This window comes from Trichogramma pretiosum, unplaced genomic scaffold (assembly GCF_000599845.2).
Source record: "Trichogramma pretiosum strain Unisexual culture from Peru unplaced genomic scaffold, Tpre_2.0 scaffold172, whole genome shotgun sequence".
NCBI classification, from domain to species: domain Eukaryota; kingdom Metazoa; phylum Arthropoda; class Insecta; order Hymenoptera; family Trichogrammatidae; genus Trichogramma; species Trichogramma pretiosum.
In genome coordinates this window covers 88943-111025 of record NW_019640868.1, presented here as the reverse complement: position 1 = coordinate 111025, position 22083 = coordinate 88943, and the positions used below count along the sequence as shown (strand labels likewise).

At 48.7% G+C, this 22083-nt stretch overlaps 2 protein-coding genes across 2 annotated transcripts; both read left to right on the top strand.

The window, feature by feature from the left end:
* Positions 1-16368: 16368 nt before the first annotated feature.
* Positions 16369-17679, top strand: LOC106658135. The gene has a single exon (XM_014379961.2). The coding sequence runs from the start codon at positions 16369-16371 to the stop codon at positions 17677-17679; it is 1311 nt and encodes a 436-aa protein (XP_014235447.2).
* Positions 17680-17700: 21 nt separating this feature from the next.
* On the top strand, positions 17701-21777 carry LOC106658143. Its single transcript, XM_023457622.1, has one exon. It carries the CDS (start codon positions 17701-17703, stop codon positions 21775-21777), a length of 4077 nt encoding a protein of 1358 aa, XP_023313390.1.
* The last annotated feature ends 306 nt before the right edge of the window (positions 21778-22083 follow it).

The following is a 22083-nucleotide window of genomic DNA, read 5'->3' as shown; positions in this document are numbered from 1 at the left end:
CAATCCTTTTTTTATTGAAAGGTTGAGAAAATATCTCGAAGGGCTTCGTTGGAGTTTTTCCGACATCGACGCTTGAGGTAATTGGTTGAGACTGAGATGTCTCAATCTCTGCTGGCGTTGCTTTTTCCTGCGCCAGAGAATTTTCTTTTTCTTTCTCAGTTGGTTCAGGCCTGCCCTGCCTGCAGTGTCTTGCTTGGTGACCTTCTTCGTTGCAATTAAAACACCTTGTGTTGCTGCTGGTTGAAAAATACACGTGGTTTGTCTGATCGGCTCTCCGTAGTGTTATTGCAGGTAAAAGTTTGGCTTCGTCTTCCGCCTTGATATAAACTTGTCTTCTGTGGCAAGAAATGTGAGCTAAATCAGGATCGTCGGTGCTTATTTTGAGCCGATTCATGCGCGAGACAGGTTTTATCCCCATTTTCGCTAGCGAATCTATGAGGACTTGGTCGGAGATAACAGGAGAGACATTGGAAATAACTACCCGTTTGTTGGTCGATTTGAGTGGACGTATGCCTACGGTGATGCCGCTGACTTCAATTTCCTTTACGCTGTTGATTAGAAATTCAGCTGATTCTATGCTGTCCATGTAGACGCATACTCTCTTGTTAGAAATTTCTCGATGCGTACTTCATTTTTTTTGGATCGATGTGATTTTTCAATGACTTCAGGTAATCGGTATATTTAATGCCATCCAGGGCGTCCATGACGATAGCCATTTCATCGGTATAGCAAATTTCAGTGGCTTGAGCGTAAGATCTTCTGTTGCCACTTGGGTTGTTATTAATCATCGATAATACACTAACTTCCGTGTTCCTTGCCATGTTTACTTGCGTAGTGGGGCTTTCACCATGCTTCCAGCTTGAATTTGAATTCGGCTGGCTCATGCTGAAACCGACTGTTGACTTTGTCGAGCAGAATCAACGGCCTGTTTTTTTTTTTTTTTTGCTTAAAAAGCAAGAGCTTGTTAGCTGGTGCGGGTAGGCCCGTAACCCAGCAGTTTTCACTGTGTCAAGTTATTTAGATTGAGCTTACTTGATTGATTTCCACTTATATCACATAAAATACCATGTAAATACTAGTTCGGCTGCTAGTAAACACGTCTGTCTCCTTAGACGGATCAGACGAGACTCACCGTACGTAAACGTTAAGTGATGTTCAGTAACGTGCTGTACCGTTCAGTAACGTACAGTAACGTTTGGTAACAAGCAGTCACGTGTAGTATCGTGCGTTACTGTACGTACAATAGCGTTACATCGCGTTACCGTGCGTTACTGCAAGTTACCGTGCGTTACCATGCGTTACCGTGCGTTACCGAGCGTCAACATTGAGTGACGTTCAGTAACGTGCAGTAACGTTCAGTAACGTTAAGTCACGAGCGGTTACGTATAGGATAGTGCGTTACTGAGCTTTACATAGCGTTCCTGTGCGATACCGTGCGTTACCTTGCGTTACCGTGACTCAACGTTGAGTGATGTTCAGTAACGTGCAGCAACTTGCAGTAACGTGCAGTAACGTTAAGTCACGAGCAGTTACGTGTAGTATGGTGCGTTACTGAGAGTTACATAGCGTTACTGTGCGTTAACGTGCGTTACTAGGTGATGCCGTGCATCAACGTTGAGTGACGTGCGGCAACTTGCAGTAACGTGCTGTAACGTTTAGTAACGTACAGTAACGTTAGATAACAAGCAGCAACTTGCAGTAACGTGCAGTAACTTGCAGTAACGTTCAGCAGAGTTCAGTCACGTTAAGTCACGAGCAGTTACGTGTAGTATGGTGCTTTACTAAGCGTTACATAGCGTTGATGTGCGTTACCGTGCGTTACCGTGCGTCAACGTTGAGTGACGTTCAGTAACGTGTAGCAACTTGCAGAAACTTTCAGCAACTTGCAGTAACGTGCAGTTACTTGCAGTAACTTTCAGTAAAGTTCAGTAACGTTAAGTCACGAGCAGTTACGTGTAGTATGGTTCGTTACTAAGCGTTACATAGCGTTACATAGCGTTACTGTGCGATACCGTGCGTTACCTTGCGTTACCGTGCGTCAACGTTAAGTGACGTTCAGTAACGTGCTTCAACTCGCAGTAACGTGCTGTAACGTTCAGTAACGTTCAGTAACGTTGAGTCACGAGCACTCACGTGTAGTATGGTGCGTTCCTGAGCGTAACATAGCGTTACTGTGCGTTACCGTGCGTTACCGTGCGTCAATTTTTTTTTTTTTTTTTATTTATAGTGCTTGCACCCATTGGGGTATTGCACTCACTTTATTTACTTATTTAGTTAAGCTTACTCGTTATATATTATTGGAAAAACAAAAAAAAAATACAGGCGCATACGTGGGCTTGGCTCTATCGTCTTCACACTCTGATCACGCATGCGTCCAAGAATCCGCAGATGATCTTGCAGGCCGCTATGTTAGGTCGCGCCAGCAAGCTCTCCGCGTTGAACGGCGGAAACAGCTTCATCTTCCTTAGCCTCTCCATCATGATTTCTCTTTGCGGCTCCAGGAGACCGCAGTTCCACAGGACATGATTCAGGCTCTCCTCTTCGCAACCACACCTGCAGCGGGGATCAGAAATGATGTTCTTTCTCCAGAGATTCCGCGAGACAGGTGTGATTAGCTCTCATCCTGTTAATCATGACGATGGTTTTTCGGGGGAGCCCAGTTCCGCAGAACCACGGCGACGCCCGGTCGTTGTGGAACAACTCGAAGTAGGTCCTGCCTTTCTCGCGGCCCTCCATCTTATTCTTCGCCTCGGTGTTTTTTCTTGCTGCCCCCGAAAATTCGGCCGCCAGGTCCGTGTACCGAACAAAGGACGCTCGGGGGGGTTCACTCAGGGTAGCAGTCCTCGCTAGGGCGTCCACTTCTTCGTTACCCTCTAGGCCTATGTGCGAAGGAATCCGCAGAAGCTTGACCTCCTTTCCTTGAATGCCGCCGGAGAGTGCGGCGATTTTCCTTTTTATTTCTAGCGTCTGTTCCATTGTTCCGCTGCGTGTTCAGTCCTGCGCCGTCTGTTTCAGTCCCGCCAAGTTGTCCGCACATGAGTGGCCCCGCCTGAAGCCGTGCTGGTTATCCGGGATCCATCCGTTCACCTCGGCCCACCACTGAAGGTGATTTTTCACCAAGGTCTCGAACAGCTTGCAAAAGCTTGATGTGAGAGACACCGGTCTCAGTCCTCTTCCCTCTGGTTTCTTAATGAAGAACACGTGAATATTCTTCCAAGCTTCAGGGAAGCTCTCAGACTCATACATTTCATTGAATATGTCTAGAAGTAATAGTCTGTGCTTTGTAGGGAGTTTTTTGATGGCGTCGAAGCCAATACCGTCGAGTCCTGGTGCAGACTTTTCGTTTTTTTCCTCGAGGGCGATGTTGAGCATTTTAAGTCTTTGCTGAAAGTGGCAGTGCCTTTCGATGCTCACGTTAACAAACACTGGATGGTGATCCGAGCCCCACGAATCATCGCAGACCTCCGTGCTGACCATATGATCGATATTCTGCGTGGTTAGAATTAGATCTATGTTTGAGCTGTAGTTACTGCAAAGGTTTCTGAAAGTCGTCGTATTAAAGTTCTGCAGAGACAAGCCGCGAGCTACATAGGCCTGCTCGAAGTTTAGGCCGTTGTTATCGGAGAGTGCACAGTTCCAGCTCGTGTTGTGGGCGTTGAAGTCGCCCATGAACAAGGCTGCTCTGCTTACATCTATGCATTGAACAATGTTCTCCCAGTCCTGTAGAGTTGTTCTAAAAGATGGTGGTCTGTAGCAGATCAAAACATCAAGCTCAGGCCTGCAGTTTTTGAGCCGGAGCTTAAACATCTCTGCGACGTTAGTGGGTAGGTTTATCTTAATTGTTTCGAAGGCGAGGCATTTCCGGACCCAGACAACTATGCCTCCCCCTCTTGAGTGCGTTCGATCTTTACGCAGTGTATGGAATCCAGGGATGCTTAAGTTTTGCTTGTTTAACCAAGACTCGACGCAGGCGATGACAGCGAACTCCGCGGCTGCCTTCTGAAGTTCGAAGAACTTACACGCGACGCTGCGGGCATTCCAGAATAATAATTTGAGAGTTGGTGGCGCCATTTTGATAATCCGTGTATTATATTGAGCTGTCTACATTTCAGGGGTAGAATTGTTCCGCATTCGCTCGACTGGATTCAGATCAGCGAGCTTTTTTAAGAGGCGAGTAATCCTGGCTTTGAGATTGGTACAGGTGATCGTGCGTTTGGTATCTGATAGCATGGACACTAGAGCTTCTGTGTTCGTGGTGAATTTGTTGACCGTGGCGTAGACATTGGTTGAACCATGGGTTTGAAGCAGTAACTCAGAGAGTGCTTCAAACTCGATTGGGTATGCGGCTGCGTTCTTTTCCAGTAGAGCTTTGGCGGGCTTAATGATTTTCTCTATCTCTACCAGTGTCGGGTATGGCTCTGCCTGCTTGGGGCGCTTCGAGACGTGATCCGAGGTTGGCATAGACGAGTGATGAGGCGTCGATTTCGATGCCTCCGAGTGCTATGAAGAGGGCCGTATCTTCGTTGGGGAAGGCGAGGATAGCAGTCTCTTCTGCCCAGATGACTGAGGATGTTGAACAGCTTTTTTAGTCAGCGAAGAATCGTTCCTGTCTACTGCGCTTGACGTTTTATCCATTGGCGCTACAGGAGGTGGTGGACGTGGGGCCGTTGGTGTGGTATTTGCTGCCGGAGTCGCTTCGGTGACTTCGTTTGAACGCGAGGATGGATCGACCGTGTTTTTGCAATATTTGGCTATATGGCCCTCTTCCTTGCAAGAGAAGCAGGTGAGCTTCTCTGTCGTAAAGTAGACCGAGTGGAGCGCGTCGTCATGGTTTATATCCAAGTGGGGAGGAATTTTTGCTACGTCGGATGGCTTGACGTAGACCTGTCGTCTGAAACAGAACACATGGTCGTATCCAGGGGCTTTTGGACCCGAGCGTACGAAAGTGATGTTCGAGGCGGGAATAACTTCAAGTTTATGTAGCTCTTGCGTGAGATCTTCGTTGGTGATGGTAGGAGCCACGTTGGAAATAAGTATGCGTTTGGCTTGGTTGATTAGTGGACGTATGGTAAGCATGTGCCCTTCTACGTCGATTTCTCGTCCAGTGAGCTGTTGTACGAACGCTTTGTCGGAGAGGTACATGCAGACTCGGTTCAATGAGATACGAGATACAAATCTCACGTTTTTCGGTTGAATTATTGATCCTACGGCAATTGTGTACGAGTGAATTGATGTTCCGTTGACAGAGTCTATTATTATGGCTTCTTCCTTCGTTGGGTATTTGAAATGCTGAGTCATTTCAGAGTACGTTGGGCGTAGAGTTTTGTTTTGATTTTGGTTTACGCAGCCGGCTGTCGCCGTAGCTGGTTGTAAAGATGCCATCCTGGCTCCCGTCGTGTCCAGTGGATCTTCCACGGGGCACCACACACTATAACTAAATTCCTGAAGCGCGAAGCACAAGCTTGTGCAAGCGTCCCCAGGTAGATACAAGATTTTCACTCGTCGGCAGAAATATAATTAACACACAGCAGCGGTATTTACAAAGGTGTTTACTGCTTGAAAGCTAAACATCGAATCATCCCGTGCGTCAACGTTAAGTGACGTTCAGTAACGTGCTGCAACTTGCAGTAACGTGCTGTAACGTTCAGAAACGTTCAGTAACGTTGAGTCACGAGCAGTTACGTGTGGTAAGGTTCGTTTCTGAGCGTAACATAGCGTTACTGTGCGTTACCGTGCGTTACCAAGCGTCAATGTTAAGTGACGTTCAGTAACGTGCAGCAACTTGCAGTTACGTCCTGTAACGTTCAGTAACGTTCAGCTACGTTAAGTCACGAGCAGTCACGTGTAGTATGGTGCGTTACTGGGCGTTACCGTGCGTTACCTTGCGTCAATGTTAAGTGACGTTCAGTAACGTGCTGCATTTCACAGTAACGTGCTGCAACTTGCAGTAACGTGCTGTAACGTTGAGCAACGTTTAGTTACGTTAAGTAACGAGCAGTCACGTGTAGTATTATGCGTACGTTATCGTACGTTACCGTGCGTTACCGTTCGTGACTGTGCGTCAACGTTAAGTGATATTCAGTATCGTGCAGCAACTTGCAGTAACAAGCAGTAACATTCAGTAAAGTTTAATAAGCTGCAATAACGTGTAGTTTCGTGCGTTACATAGCGTTACTGTGCGTTACCGTGCGTTACCGTGCGTCAACGTTAAGGGATGTTCAGTAACGTGCTGCAACTTGCAGTAACGTGCTGCAATGTTCAGTAGCGTTAAGTCACGAACAGTCACGTGTAGTATCTTGCGTAGAGAATATAGAAAGAAAGCAACAATACGAATCTTTTGAGCTTAAGATTTTTACTCATATCTCTGTCAATTCGTCAACTTATCGAGCTGATTGTGGAAAATATAGAAAGTGCGGATCAACACGAATCATTTAAGCTTACTTTCATCCGATTTGGTCAAGTAGCTAGCGAGATATTACAAATAATGTACATGATAAGTTATTTTTCCTCATATCTCCGTAAATAATGACTATTTTGAGGTGAAATTGGCAAGTGTCGGCGGTGCTTGAAGGCCGCTTTTTTGACCTTGTTCAGGTTCATTTCGACTTATATCTCCGTCAATTTTCAAGAAATTGTTGGGAAATAGAGAGTTAGTATGAGTCTTTTAAGCTGAGTTTCGTGTGATTTCTTCAAGTAGTAAGTAAGATATAGGAGGTCAAGCGCCTCTATTTTGAGGTTGTGAACCAAGATTTTCACTCATATCACTGTCAATTCGTCAAGATATCGAGCTGTTTGTGGAAAATATAGAAAGTGCGGATCAACATGAATCATTTAAGCTTAACGTCATCCGATTTGGTCAAGTAGCTAGCGAGATATTACAAATAATGTACATGAAAAGTTATTTTCCCTCATATCTTTGTAAATAATGACTATTTTGAGGTGAAATTGGCAAGTGTCGGCGGTGCGCTAAGGCCGGTTTTTTTACCTTGTTTAGGGTCATTTCGAATCATATGTCCGTCAATTTTCAAGAAATGGTTGGGAAATAGAGAGTTATTATGAATCTTTTAAGCTGAGTTTCGTCTGATTTTTTCAAGTAGTGAGTAAGATATAGGAGTTCAAGCGCCTCTATTTTGAGGTTATGAACTGTGAGATTCCTGGGTTGGTCTGAGTTCCCCTTTCCTGCTGGCGTCGAACATTTGACTCGAAAATCAAAAAGGAAGAGAAATGTTCGATAGTGGACTTATATTTACTTTAATATGTATATTTAATGCTGACTCTACTCCGCGCTCTGAAATGAGGAGAGGCTTGTAAATCATGAAAAGAATTATATATGCTATGATGATATTTATTATGGGCATATATATGAAAAATTTATGTACACTATATTCACAATATTTACAAGATATTTAGGCGTGCGTATCGGCATCGTGCTTCTAAATAAACAAGTCTCTCGACCTGACCGCGGTGTATTTAATACGGCTTGTAAGTAATTGAATTTTTACGAGAGTCGCTCTAGAAATAAGTTGCTGACTCCTCGAAGAAGATCACTACCCGCTTTATGAATTGCGAGGCTTAGAGCGTTTATTAGTTGCTCCGTGAACCGTTGCTTGGCCTGTTCCTCTTGGGGCCTCGTTTATATAGGCCGAAATTCGCGCCGAATACCCCCACCGGGTAACATTATTCTATTGTTATTGACAATAGAGGGGTGATCAGCTGATCCACACTTATCCACTGATCGTACAATTGGGTAGCGTCACAGAACCAAGTTTTTCACTCATATCTCTGTCAATTCGTCAAGATATAGAGCTGTTTGCGAAAAATATAGAAAGTGCGGATCAACACGAATCATTTGAGCTTAATTTCATCCGATTTAGTCAAGTAGCTAGCAAGATATTACAAATAATGTACACGAAAAGTTATTTTCCCTTATATCTCTGTAAATAATGACTATTTTGAGGGGAAATTGGCAAGTGTCGGCGGCGCTGGAAGGCCGCTTTTTTGACCTTGTTTAGGTTCATTTCGACTTATATCTCCGTCAATTTTCAAGAAATTGTTGGGAAATAGAGAGTTAGTATGGATCTTTTAAGCTGAGTTTCGTCAGATTTCTTCAAGTAGTGTGTAAGATATAGGAGGTCAAGCGCCTCTATTTTGAGGTTATGAACCAAGATTTTCACTCATATCTCTGTCAATTCGTCAAGTTATCGAGCTGTTTCTGGAAAATATAGGAAGTGCGGATTAACACGAATCATTTAAGCTTAATTTTGTGATGGTTGGTTTGACCATCTATTTATTATTAAATATGTCTGCTGACTGAATGACTCGACTCTATGTCTCTTGGGTGGGGCGAGGTGGAGAAATGAATAACACAGGGGCTTGGGTTCACACACAAGACTGTTTATTAAACCTTAATCCTAGTTACATGAATGTTTCTTACTATGTCCCGGTGGAGTTATCTTCGGCGGCGACGTTCGGTGCGGCGACTGGAGGCGTCGGTGTGCAGGGGGTGCTGGCTGTTGTAGGCCCGTGGTGGTCTGGCCTCGGCTGGTGCGGCGTCGGTGAGGGCGATCGGCGTCGATGAGAGCGATCGGCGTCGACGAGGTCGGCACGGCGTCAGTGGATGTAGCAGAACAAGCTCGCGCACTTTTCGAGTAACTAAGTCGGTGCTCGTAGCTTTGTATTTACCGGTTTGGAATGGCTCGCGAATTCGTCTAATTGCTTAATAGTGAATAGCGTAAAAATCGGCTAAGTCCCAATAAAGCAAAGTATTGCGCGATCGAGCGTAGCTTCGCCCTGGTTCGAGTTCGGGATCAGTCTGCCCTGAGGCCGTGCTGTGGCCCGGTATTTATATCGGACTCCGTGTCCGGTCTGGTCCTGTGAACGACTTGCACATGTTTTTCGAGGGGATGTTTAGCTCCTGTTACCGTTTTTTTCCTCTTCCGGTGAGCTTGCACGAGTTTGGTCTTCGCTGAATTTGGCCGGCTCGGGCTTTGTCGTGGCCGGATCGAAAGCTTGCTTCGACCGTCGTATGATTGTCAAAAATCTCTTTTTACGGCTTCCACCTCCGGTCCTGCTTGGTGATCTATATTCTGTCGCAGAAAATGTAAAGTTTATAAGTCGCGTTGCCTCCTGAAATTTAGCCGGCTCGGGCCTCTCATTGATGAATCGATGAGATTCAAAGCTCGCTCGGTGCGGTCCTGCAATCATAAACTACATCTTTGAACGGCCCCTGCCTCTGGTCTTGTTCGATGATTCGGCCTGTCACCATCTTCACGCCGGCTTCGGCCACATGTGTTGCGCTGCGCGATTTTTATCGCTGCACGTGTGGGCCCTTGCTGTCGTCGAGTTTATAAGGGGTTTTTTGGGCGTCTCAATTAATTATGACAAGTTATTTTGTTAGGTTAAACTATGAATTGAAAGATAATAATTTATTGAATTGTATAAAAATGCCAGTTCGTTGGTTTGTAACAGTAAGGGCGCCATCACGTGAACTCGGCACGTGGACCGAAAAATACAAAGTAATAAAATAATAATAATAGAGTGATATTATTCTAGATATCAGATTTTCGTCTTTAACATAATACAATCTCATTCGTCTTCGTTTTTACAATCAATATTCGTCTGGCTGAGCGGAGAGCAATTAACACTAGCGAAAAAGTCTCGGAGGGACGCGGGGTCACGGGGGAGAAAGATTCTACTGATCGCGCGAGAGAGCTCGTATTCTTATGCGTCTAGGTTATACTTAAATTAGCTTACGATAAATCTTCTTTCTTCGTCGACAATTTCTGGTGGCCGGCTTTCTCGGAGTTGAACGTCGTCACCAGGAATACGGCGAAGATGGAGACACACTTTTCAAGCTTCGTTCACTTTTTATTTCTTTGCTTTCTTTCTTTCTTTCACACGAAACGACTCGCACATGCGTTGCGTGGTAGCAGACTTGCTGTAATAATATGGCCGACTTCTACGTGGTCGTGATCGTCGCTCTCACGTGTCGTCTGAAGCGACACGCGAGCGCTAATCGATTATTGATCGATAGGTCGATGATTCTCGTCTGCTCATTTCACGTGTCGACGCTGTGGGTTTCTGTCTGGTATATGTTCGCTGTTCATTGCTCGTCTGCTGCTGGATGTTTTGGTATCTCAATGGACTGTCTCGTTTTTGTACGTGTGGTGCGAGTTTTCGTACGCAGCAATTCTGATGTTTAGCTTGAGATTGGTCTCGACCGAGGTGCAGGTGTCGAACTAACCTGTCACCTGTCAAGTGATGTTGATGTTTAGTGACCTCCTTTCTCATATCGTTCTTTATTGTATGCGTCTGGTGATAAGTGTCTCGTCGTCTTGTTCTGATCTTGTCGGTTTGCTTCTCTCTCTTCTCCAGATTTCAGGTGCTAAGGTGTATGTGGGAAAACATATGTGTGTGATAGGGCGTGGTGTATAGGGTTCGTCCGTCGTCATATCTTATTTCTACGCGTGAGCTCAAAAGTGACTTTCATCGACTTGTAGCGCATTAAGTATGCCGCTACAAGTTGTTCTTGCGAACTCGCGGCTCTATATACGCCCGTGTATATCCGCAGGTGCTAGTTTAACTCGCAATCGTGCGTGTGATTTAGCCACTCTGTCGGCCTTGACACTCGCGTGCGTATTCCGCCGCTCGCGCGTGCCTTGCGCTATGATGTTGCGTGTGCCGACATTGCTGTGTCCATGTGAGCGGCATTACAATGTGTGTGTGGGCGGCTGCTCACGCCTCCACGCATATTCTGCGTTTGTATATGCGTAAGCGCTCGCTGCCTCTATGCGAGCACAGGCATTGCGGCGCGTATGCGTCAGGCCGCTCGTGTCTTCACGCACACACTGCGGGGGCGTCTGTGTGTGTGTGCGCGCACTTGCTGCCGCTCGTATGAGTGCTGATTCACCCGTGCCCGTGTATATGGCAGCAGGTGCGCTTGCACTTGCTGCTTGTATGCTTGTATGCGCGGGTCGTTCGGTTATTATTGTCTTATTCCTGGACATGAGTCCGTCCAGCCATTACAATTTCATCCGATTTGGTCAAGTAGCTAGCAAGATATTACAAATAATGTACATAAAAAGTTATTTTCCCTCATATCTCCGTAAATAATGACTATTTTGAGGTGAAATTAAAAAGTGTCGTCGGTGCTTGAAGGCCGCTTTTTTGACCTTGTTTAAGGTCATTTCGTCTTATATCTCCGTCAATTTTCAAGAGATTTGTTGGGAAATAGAGTATTAGTATGAATCTTTCAAGCTGAGTTTTGTCTGATTTCTTCAAGTAGTGAGTAAGATATAGGAGGAGGTCAAGCGCCTCTATTTTGAGGTTATGAACCAAGATTTTCACTCATATCTCTGTCAATTCGTCAAGATATCGAGCTGTTTGTGCAAAATATCGAAAGTGCGGATCAACACGAATCATTTAAGCTTAATTTCATCCGATTTGGTCAAGTAGCTAGCGGGATATTATAAATAATGTACATGAAAAGTTATTTTCCCTCATATCTCCGTGAATAATGACTATATTGAGGTGAAATTGGCAAATGTCGGCGGTGCTTGAAGGCCGCTTTTTTGACCTTGTTTAGGGTCATTTCGACTTATAACTCCGTCAATTTTCAAGAAATTGTTGGGAAATAGAGAGTATGAATCTTCCAAGCTGAGTTCCATCTGATTTCATCAAGTAGTAAGTAAGATATAGGAGGTCAAGCGCCTCTATTTTGAGGTTATGAGCCAAGATTCTCACTAATATCGCTGTCAATTCGTCAAGATAACCTAACGAAGTAACGTTAGGTTACAAAAAGTCACGTGTAGTATCGTGCGTGACTGAGCGTTACATAGCGTTACTGTGGGTTTGCCGTGCGTAACCGTGCGTCAACGTTAAGTGATGTTCAGTAACGTGCAGCAACTTGCAGTAACGTGCTGTAACGTTCAGTAACGTACAATAACGTTAGGTTACAAGCAGTCACGTGTAGTATCGTGCGCTACTGAGCGTTACATAGGGTTACTGTGCGTTAAGGTGAGTAACCGTGCTTTAGCGTGCGTTACCGTGCGTTATCGTGCGTCAACGTTTAGTGATGTTCAGTAACGTGCAGCATCGTGCAGTAACGTGCTGTGACGTTCAGTAACGTTAAGTCACGATCAGTCACGTGTAATATCGTGCGTTACTGAGCAATACATTGCGTTACTCTGCGTTACCGTGCGTTACCGTACGTTACCGTGCGTCAACGTTAAGTGATGTTCATTAACGTGCAGCAACTTGCAGCAACGTGCAGAAACGTGCTGTAACGTTCAGTAACGTTAAGTCACGAGCAGTCATGTGAAGTATCGTGCATTACTGAGTGTAACATAGCATTACTGTGCGTTACCGTGCGTTACCGTGGGTCAACATTAAGTGATGTTTAGTAACGTACAGCAACGTGCAGTAACGTCCTGTAACGTTCAGGAACGTTGAGTCACGAGCAGTTACGTATAGTATCGTGCGTTTTTGAGCGATACATAGCGTTACTGTGCGTTACCGTGCGTTACCGTGCGTTACCGTGCGTGACCTTGCGTCACCGTGCGTTACCGTGCGTCAACATTAAGTGATGTTTAGTAACGTGCAGCAACGTGCAGTAACGTCCTGTAACGTTCAGTAACGTACAGTAACGTGAAGTTACAAGCAGTCACGTGTAGTATCGTGCTTTACTGAGCGTTACATAACGTTACTGTGCGTTACGGTGCTTCATCGTGCGTTACCGGGCGTTACCGTGCGTCAACGTGAAGTGACATTCAGTAACGTGCAGCAACGTGCAGTAACGTTCTGTCACCTTCAGTAACGTACAGTTACGTAAAGTTACAAGCAGTCACGAGTAGTATCGTGCGTTACTGAGCGTCACTGTGCGTTACTGTGCGTTACCGTGCGTCACCGTTGAGTGACGTTAAGTAATGTTATGTAAACTGCAGTTACGTGTAGTTTCGTGTTTTACTCACCGACACTTTGCCTTACTGTGCGTTGTCGTGCGTTGCCGTGCGTTACCCCGAGTTACCGTGCGTTACCATGCGTCAACGTTGAGTGAGGTTCAGTAACTAGCAGCAACGAGCAGTAACGTGCTTTAACGTTCAGTAACGTTAAGTCACAAGCAGTCACGTGTAGTATGATGCATTACTTAGCTTTACTTTGCGTTACTGTGCTTCACTGCGCGTTAACGTGCGTTACCGTGCGTCAGCGTTGAGTGACGTTCAGTAACGTTCTATAACCTGAAGTTACGTGTATTTTCGTGCGTTACTCAGCATTACTGTGCGTTACTGTGCGTTACTTAGCGTTACTGGGCGATACCTCGCGTTACCGTGCTTCTACGTTCAGTGACGTTTAATAACGTGCAGCAACTTGCAGTAACAAGCAGTAACATTCAGTAACGTTAAGTAACATGCAGTTTCGTGTAGTTTCTTGCGGCACTCAGCGTTACTTTGATTTACTGTGTGTTACTATACGATACTGTACGTTACCGTGCGTTACCGTGCCTTACCGTTCGTCAACTTCAAGTGACGTTCAGTAACGTGCAGCAACTTGCAGTAACAAGCAGTAATGTTCAGTAACGTTGAATAACTTGCAATTACGTGTAGTTTCGTGCGTTACTGAGCGTTACTGAGCGTTACTCTGCGTTACTGTGCTTCACCGTGCGTTATCGTGCGTTACCGTGCGTCACCGATTAGTGACTTTCAGTAACGTGTAGCAACGTGCAGTAATGTTCAGTAACGTTCAGTTACGTTTAGTAATACACAGTAGAGGGTAGTATCGGGCGTTATCGTACGATACTGCGCGTTACCGTGCGTTACCGTGCGTTACCGTGCGTTAAAGTTATGTGACGTTCAATAACGTGCAGCAACTTGCAGTAACAAGCAGTAACGTTTGTGACGGAGCACAAGCCGTGAGTAAGCGAGTCGAGCACTCGCAGAACATGCGTCGCGCCGAGACTGCCGCACGAGCGTATGTATGAGTGAGTGCGTGTGTGTCTCCCTTCTCTCGCGCGTTTTCAGGTAGATGATAAGCAGTGGCCCGTCGGACTGATGATGTGAAGCCAGGAGCGTGACCCAGGATCAACACGTGCGAGAAGGACAGAAAAGAGCCGAGCAGACACCGGGCGAATTCCTTTCGCTACGAGGCAGGCAGATTAGAATACGCTGGCGAGTGAGAAGGCCACGCGGAAAGCCGAGTGATAGAGAGACGCAGGAAAACGCGAGCCAGTGCGTGAAGCTGAAATTGCGGAAGTCATTGCTGAAGTTGTCGTGTTGACGCGGGCAGCAGTAGTAGTTGGGCCAAGAAGACTACACCCAGAGCATCGACGAGAGGTCATCAGTGCAGCAGCGAGGTGCCGAAGAACTTGGGGTAATTGTAAGGTATTTCTAAGCCGTTGGTCGGCGCGGCTGCCGGGCCGCCTGTGTGTGTGTGTGTGAGCAAGTGTGTTAGTGTAAGTGAGGCCACGCGAGTGTCGTAGCGACGACACTGGGCCGATAGTAACGTGCGAGCAAGTCTCGGCCCTCGTGGGCGATCGGAAAGTGCCCAACGCGTGCGTAAGCGGCTACGGGGCCGTATCGTAAGCCGAAGATTGTAACTCGCGTATTGTTTGTTATCGTTTGCCCTCGTGGGCCTTAAATAAAGATAAATCAATTAATCGTAAAGGAACGCGTGTCAATTCATTTCGCTTGACCTATTCGAGAATTTCAGGTATCAGAAGCCTAAGCGAAGGAAGGTGAGTGAACGGGCTCATGGCTCGCCCGTGCTGGTGACAGGCCCAATATCCCCTCTGGGACTCGAGTCAGGTAAAGCGGGCCCCCATAAATAAAGTGCACGGCAGTCGAGCTGAATTATCCACCCGTGGTAGGCTGTCCGTCGCACGTTCAGTAACGTTAAGTAATCTGCAGTTACGTGTAGTTTCGTGCGTTACTCAACTCTCCATTCTCTAATGGTCTCAATGAAAGATTAAACCAAACTATAGTTAATAAAATCAGATGCAGAATAAATGGTAAAGGAAATAAAGATTCATGAACAAGAATTGCTCATGAATGCATTGAGAAATATAATAAAACGGAATATACTGTAACAAAGTTCAGTCTACAATATTCATTAAGAGGAGAAGACACTTCGATATTACCGGATGAATTAAAAAAAGTAACATCGATGGAGAACTGGAAGAGAGACAGAGAAAAAGCATTAAAAAATAGTTTGGATTACCATGAATTTAATAAAAATTTATTCGATCGAAATAGAAGACAGTGGGAATTTAAAATTGGAGATAAGGTATATGTGGAGAATGGAAACCGGTTAAATAGAAAGAAATTAGATGAACTCAGAATTGGGGTTTTCAAAATTTTAAACAGAATATCGAATTCAATTTATGAAGTAGAAATAGGATGGTCGCGCGCGTTCCACTTTTGAACGGCGCGCCGTCGCGACTTGACCTCCCTCTGCCGCCAAGCGCCGCCAAGGGGGGCGCGCGGATCAAGAGCTTCTTCTCGCCACTTCGCTTCCAACCGACGCCTTCGACGCCTGGCAGAGCAACCACTGATTTTCAATAACGTATTACTTTTCTTAATTAATAAAGTGTTCTCAAACTACAATACGACTCGTACTCTACGATTCATTCGCCTGATCCACCCACACGATCCTCGCTTCACCAAATTGGTCCTTTGGAGCCGGATGATGGCAGCAGCAATGGAAGGTATGAGGTTATAACCTGCAACGCGTCAGCGTACAGACGCGAACCAAATTAGTTCGTACAAGTGCAAACGCGTGCTATGAACAGTCAAATATCCCACACGAAGGTGCAGCTGGCCACGCCACCACCCTGGGAAAAAGAAGTCCTGCTCAAAGCATACAAACATCATAAAATTTTCTCGCAAAGTGCAGCTGGTCCCGCCACCACTTCTGCGAGAAAACAAGATGGCCGTCATGCGAGCGAACGCACACGCATACACCAATGCTTCCCGCATCGGCCCGAGCAAGGTTACGACGAGCGCATGTAGACGAACGAGTCTCGCTCACAGGCAACGCATCCGCCACACTTGCGCCAGGCGCGCTCTACGCATTGACACGGCATATACACTACTCGCACTCAAATGTGCACAGATGCTCCGCAAGTGCGCCAGGCACAAGCGAACGTGCACGAGCACGCCTCAATGCAGGCAGACTGGCATGTCTCGCTAGGCAAGCAGACAACTGCCGTGCGAGCGCGATCGCAGCTCCTGGCACGTCAAATCAAAACGTTTCAAACTGCAACGCAAAATCGGCCAAACTCAAGCGTTCGGGCCGACTGCCACGCGGGCACAGCCACTCTCGGCACGGCGTATACTAACATACCCTGTCTTACACGCAGGTCAAAACACGGGTAATATGCAGATGCAACTCCGTCGAACATTGGCGCGGCTGGCAAGGTCAATCATCGATCGCCCACTCGCCGAGTGGACAACAGGCCACATTACGAGTCGACGAACTTTACTCGATGGCTACTGGAACGACTTCATGAACAATCACGTGCAGCTCGTCGAGATTCCAGAGATTCAGCAAGATGCATATTTTCAAGAGGACGTATATGCTGAAGTCGAAACATTAGTCCTCGACGCACAGGCGAGACTTATTGATGCCGAGGCCCAACATCCCTCGGAGCGCGCAGATGATGCTCGTTCAGGATCCTCTGCTTACGCCCTACGCGGACCGGCGCGCCTCCCTCGGATTGAATTGAAAGAGTTCGACGGGACTCCTCGAGAGTGGGAGTCGTTCCGAGACTTATTCCGATCCCTAGTGCATAATGATCCTGGGCTAACGGATGTGGAGCGACTGCACTACCTAAAAACAAGCATCAAGGGAGATGATGCCGCAGCCATTCAGGGCTTCGAAGTCACAGCGCAAAACTATGAATCAGCGTGGAAGGCCTTTTTATCCAGATATGACAATCATCGACTCCTCGTGCGCAATCACATTGAAGCATTGCTCGCCTTAAAATCTATGAAGACAGAGTCAGCAACGGAGACACAGCGCATACTCGACGAGCTCAATCGACACCGAGCGCCATTGCAATCTCTCGGCCGACAAGTCGACCAGTGGGACGACTGGTTCGTCGTACTCGGCAGCAGGGCGATGGACTCCGCTACAAGGCTAGCTTGGGAGGAAGATGTGAACTCACGAGACACCGAGGGTACAAAGGCACATCCAACATTTCAGCAACTCCAGGACTTCCTCTTGCGGAGGAGCATGACACTCAAGGCCTCCGGTATGGATCGTGCCTCAAACCCAACGGACTACCGAAGACCCACAGAGGCGCCTCGACACCCCCCTCGAAACGTCCGTAGTATGGCCACCACCGCTGAAGTAAAATGCCCGGCGTGTCAAGGACGACATTACCTGGGAAAATGTGAAACTTTTCTGCGGATGAACGTGAGTTCTAGGCGAACACTGATAGCGAAAGAAGCTCTCTGTTTGAACTGTCTGCGCAGCCAACATCGAGCGAAGGACTGTGCATCGCCCTTCTCTTGCCGATCGTGCGAAGGACGGCATCACACGCTCATTCACGAGGAGCCCATGCGTCGACCGGAGACGGGAGCCGGTTTTAAGCGAGCTCGATTGACAGCAGCAGCAACAGCGGCGACACCTTCAGAGCCTGACGAATACGGCTGGGAATCAACCCACCAGGACGAGTCATCCTGACTAGCCGTGCTGCCGACAGCCATGATCGTCATCGGTGATGGTGAGCAGCGTCAAGAGAAGGTGAGAGCGCTCCTAGACCCCTGCTCCGAGGCCACACTGATCACCACGAGCATAGCTCGGCGCCTCGGCGCCCATCTCAAGCGAGTCCAAGTCTCTATCTCTGGTACCTCTGGAGTTCCAATGGACTCGGCCAAAGTTCGAGCCTGTCTCTACCTCCACGATACCGCACGCGAGAGGCGACTGCCAATCGAGGTATACGGGCTCCAACGCATCGGAATTAGAACTCCCTCGCAGCCGCTGCCACCTGCTACGACCCAGCGCTTTCAAGAGCTCGAGCTTGCAGATCCGGAGCTGCACAAGCCGAGGCCAGTTGATGCCATCCTCGGTGCAGACGTCTACAACAAGATCCTATTGCCAGGCCTTATTCGACGCGGTGGAATCATCGCCCAGTGCACCATCTTTGGGTGGATCTTGACAGGTCGGATCACACATACGGCTCCAACGTCCATGCCTCAAGCAGCCCAGTGCACCACCACAATGCTCGAGTCAGCAAAAGCGCCGTATCAAGACCTCACAGAGCTCGTTCAGAGATTTTGGGAGCTTGAGAGCGTACCGCAAGCACACCGCGAGTGCCCATTCGCCAGTGAATGCGAGCGTCTCTTTGTCGACGGCTGTCAACGCCAGGCCGATGGACGTTACATTGTCCCTCTGCCAATAAAGCAAGGAGAAGCAGCTACGCTGGGCCAAAGCCTCCATCATGCGCAAGCCGCCTTGAACTCCACACATCACCGTATGCAACGCGACCCAGCGCTCGCCAGAGCTTACGACCACTTCATGACCGAGTACGTAGGCCTCGGCCACATGCGAGAAATATCATCGCAAGAGCTGCAGTCACACACTGGCCCAGTGTGCTACATACCACATCACGGCATCTGGCAGAGAAGCGACGGCGGCAACAAACTGAGAGTGGTGTTCAATGCCTCGAAACCTACATCATCAGGAGTCAGCTTGAACGACACGCTCTATGCTGGGCCGAAGCTCCAAAATGACCTCGCTGTTGTCGTCACACGCTGGAGACTTCATCGCATCGCCTTCTGCGCGGACATTAAAATGATGTTCCGCCAGATAAGAATTCAACCGGCCCACGAGCACCTGCAGCGTATCCTGTGGAGCCCCTCGCCAGACGTGCCCGCAAGACACTACGCACTCCTTACCGTCACCTACGGGACCGCCAGCGCACCTTATCTCTCCCTTCGCACCCTAAGGCAGCTCTGCTTGGACGAAGGAGAAAAGTTCCCGGAGGCAGTGCGCGCCGTCAAGCACGAGCTGTACGTAGACGACTTCCTGAGTGGCGGCCAAGATGTACATGCGGCCCGCATGCGCAGAGATCAACTCATCTCGTTACTCAGGGCGGGCGGCTTCAAGCTCAAGAAGTGGGTGTCAAATGACTCGTCGCTACTCGAGGATCTTCCTCCTGGAGACCGACTTAGGCCAACATTTCTTCAACTGTCCACCGACGGTCCAGTCAACGAGCTCGGCGTCGCCTGGAATCCAGCAGCAGATCAGCTTACATTCAACACCGATAGCGCACCTCGGCAGATCGGTAACGCATTGACAAAGCGCGTCGCCCTCGCCGAACTCGCCCGACTATTCGATCCAGCCGGATGGCTGGCTCCGATTACTGTCAAAGCAAAGATGGTCATACAAGACCTCTGGAGCAGCGGCCTTGGATGGGACGATGAAGTACCGGAGGCACTTTGCAAAAAGTGGGAGGAGTGCCGAGAAGGTCAACGTGAGCTAAATAAATTCGCCATACCACGATGGATCGGAGCGAACCCAGGAGACTGCATTCAACTACACGCATTCGCCGACGCCAGCCGTCGCGCAATCGCCGCCGTGATCTACTGCCGAGTTGAGCACGCCGATTCAACTGGGGCGTCGACGACTTTAATTTGGGCCAAAACAAAGCTCGCCCCAGCAAGGAGCTTACGACTCTCGGCTAAGCCCCCGACCAGAATGACTATACCCAGGCTCGAGCTTCGAGCAGCTTTACTAGCGGCCCGTCTTCTACAGCACGTCGCGAAGGAAATCGGAGTCCCTCCGGAACGATGCCACGCTTGGAGCGATTCCCGCATCGTTCTGCACTGGCTCAAGTCTCAAGGACCTACAGGAAATAGTCTCGTGGACGACTACGTCACGCATATACAGGAACTCTCGCAGAAAGTCACGTGGCGTCACGTACCAACGGGCGACAATCCCGCCGACGTGGCCTCTCGCGGCTGCTCTGCTGCGGATTTGATCGGCGATCAATTGTGGCGCTCGGGACCGATATGGCTTCAAAACCACGACACTGAATGGCCGCAAGCTCCGCGCGGCCCAGGATCCGACGAGTCACATGAGCCTCAAGCCGCGACGATCCACTGCCACGCGACGACGTCCACCATTTCGGAAGAGCCACTGCTCATCCGAAGGTTCTCAAGTTTGATTAAACTGCTGCGAATTATGACGAGAATCCGCCGGCTACTCAATCGACGCCGAGATCCATCCATACCGGCACCACTTGCTCCACTCAGCGTAGCAGAGTTACAGCGTGAATTCATCACATGCGTGCAAATGAGTCAGAGAGCGCATTTGAGTCAAGAAATCGAGCAAATTCGTCGAGACGGCCACGTACAGCTCAAGAGTAGCCTATCGTCTTTGAGACCCTTCCTCAGTGACGATGGATGTCTACGAGTGGGTGGCCGACTCACCCACTCTTTACTACCGGACGAAGAAAAGCACCCAGTCATCCTGAGTGGGAAAAGTCATCTCGCCAAATTGATAGTCGACTGGGCCCACGTGCGTGGACTTCACGGCGGCTTTCGAGTCACGCTGCATCATACCCTTCGTCGAGCATGGATCATTAATGGTAGAACTCTCGTGCGGCAGCTCGTCCGGCAGTGCGTCACATGCGCAAAAGCCGATGCCAGACCATTACACCAGGAGATGGCAGCTCTTCCCGCCCCTCGAGTTCAGCACAATCCGTCATTCTACGTCACCGGCGTAGATTATGCTGGACGTTTCAACGTCCTTCAAGCGAAAGGCAGTGGCGTCCGCACATTAAAAGGCTATATCGCCATTTTCGTTTGTTTTAGCTCGAAGGCCGTCCATATTGAGCTCGTTGGTGATTGCAGCACAGACAGCTTTCTAGCGGCGCTCACTCGATTCATCGGACGCAAAGGCCCACCGGCTCAGATCTGGAGTGACAACGGTACGAACTTCAAAGGGGCTAATGCCGAACTCAAGCGACTGCTGCACGCGGCCGAGCTCGACTGGGGTTTGGTGAAAGGTAGCCTGGCAGAAAGAGGGATTGCCTGGTCGTTTATTCCTCCAAAGGCCCCGCACTTCGGCGGCCTCTGGGAGACGGCCGTGCGGTCGACCAAAATACATCTTCGTCGCGTCGTGGGTCCTCGACACCTGACTTACGAGGAGCTTTCCACTCTTCTCGTCGACATTGAACGAGTACTCAATTCCCGACCATTAACTCCGCCGGTGGGAGATCTCGATGACTTGGAGATGATAACGCCGGCCCATCTGTTCCTCGGACGTTCGCTGAATTCCATTCCACAGCCCAGCAAAGCGAACCTCGACCTTGATCCCGCCCGACACTGGGAGTTGGTGAGACGCCTGAGAGATCACTTCTGGAGCCGATGGAGCAAAGAATATCTACACACACTGCAGCAGCGACCCAAATGGCATCGCCCTGGCCCTGATCTTTCCATAGGAGACGTCGTCATCATCATCGACCCAGCACTCATGCGCGACAACGGCAAGTGGCCAGTTGGGAGGGTGGTGAACGTTCATCCTGGGGCTGATGGTCGAGTTCGAGTCGCTACTGTACGCACGGCGTACGGCACCTATACGAGGCCGATTGTAAAGCTCGCCCAGCTTCCAACTATGCCGCCACCTTCGCCGGAAGCTCCTGCTCGCTCATCCTCTCCGCCTCTCGGCCCTGACGGCGGGCGGCCGGGCAACGACGTCCCGTCTGGAAGGAGCTCACCACCGCAGACCAGAAGCCGTACCAAGGCTCAAGATAAGACCGCTGCTCCCTGTGGATGATCCTTCTCGTCATTATCTTCGTTCCCGGAACGAGGCGGGCGGTATGGTCGCGCGCGTTCCACTTTTGAACGGCGCGCCGTCGCGACTTGACCTCCCTCTGCCACCAAGCGCCGCCAAGGGGGCGCGCGGATCAAGAGCTTCTTCTCGCCACTTCGCTTCCAACCGACGCCTTCGATGCCTGGCAGAGCAACCACTGATTTTCAATAACGTATTACTTTTCTTAATTAATAAAGTGTTCTCAAACTACAATACGACTCGTACTCTACGATTCATTCGCCTGATCCACCCACACGATCCTCGCTTCAC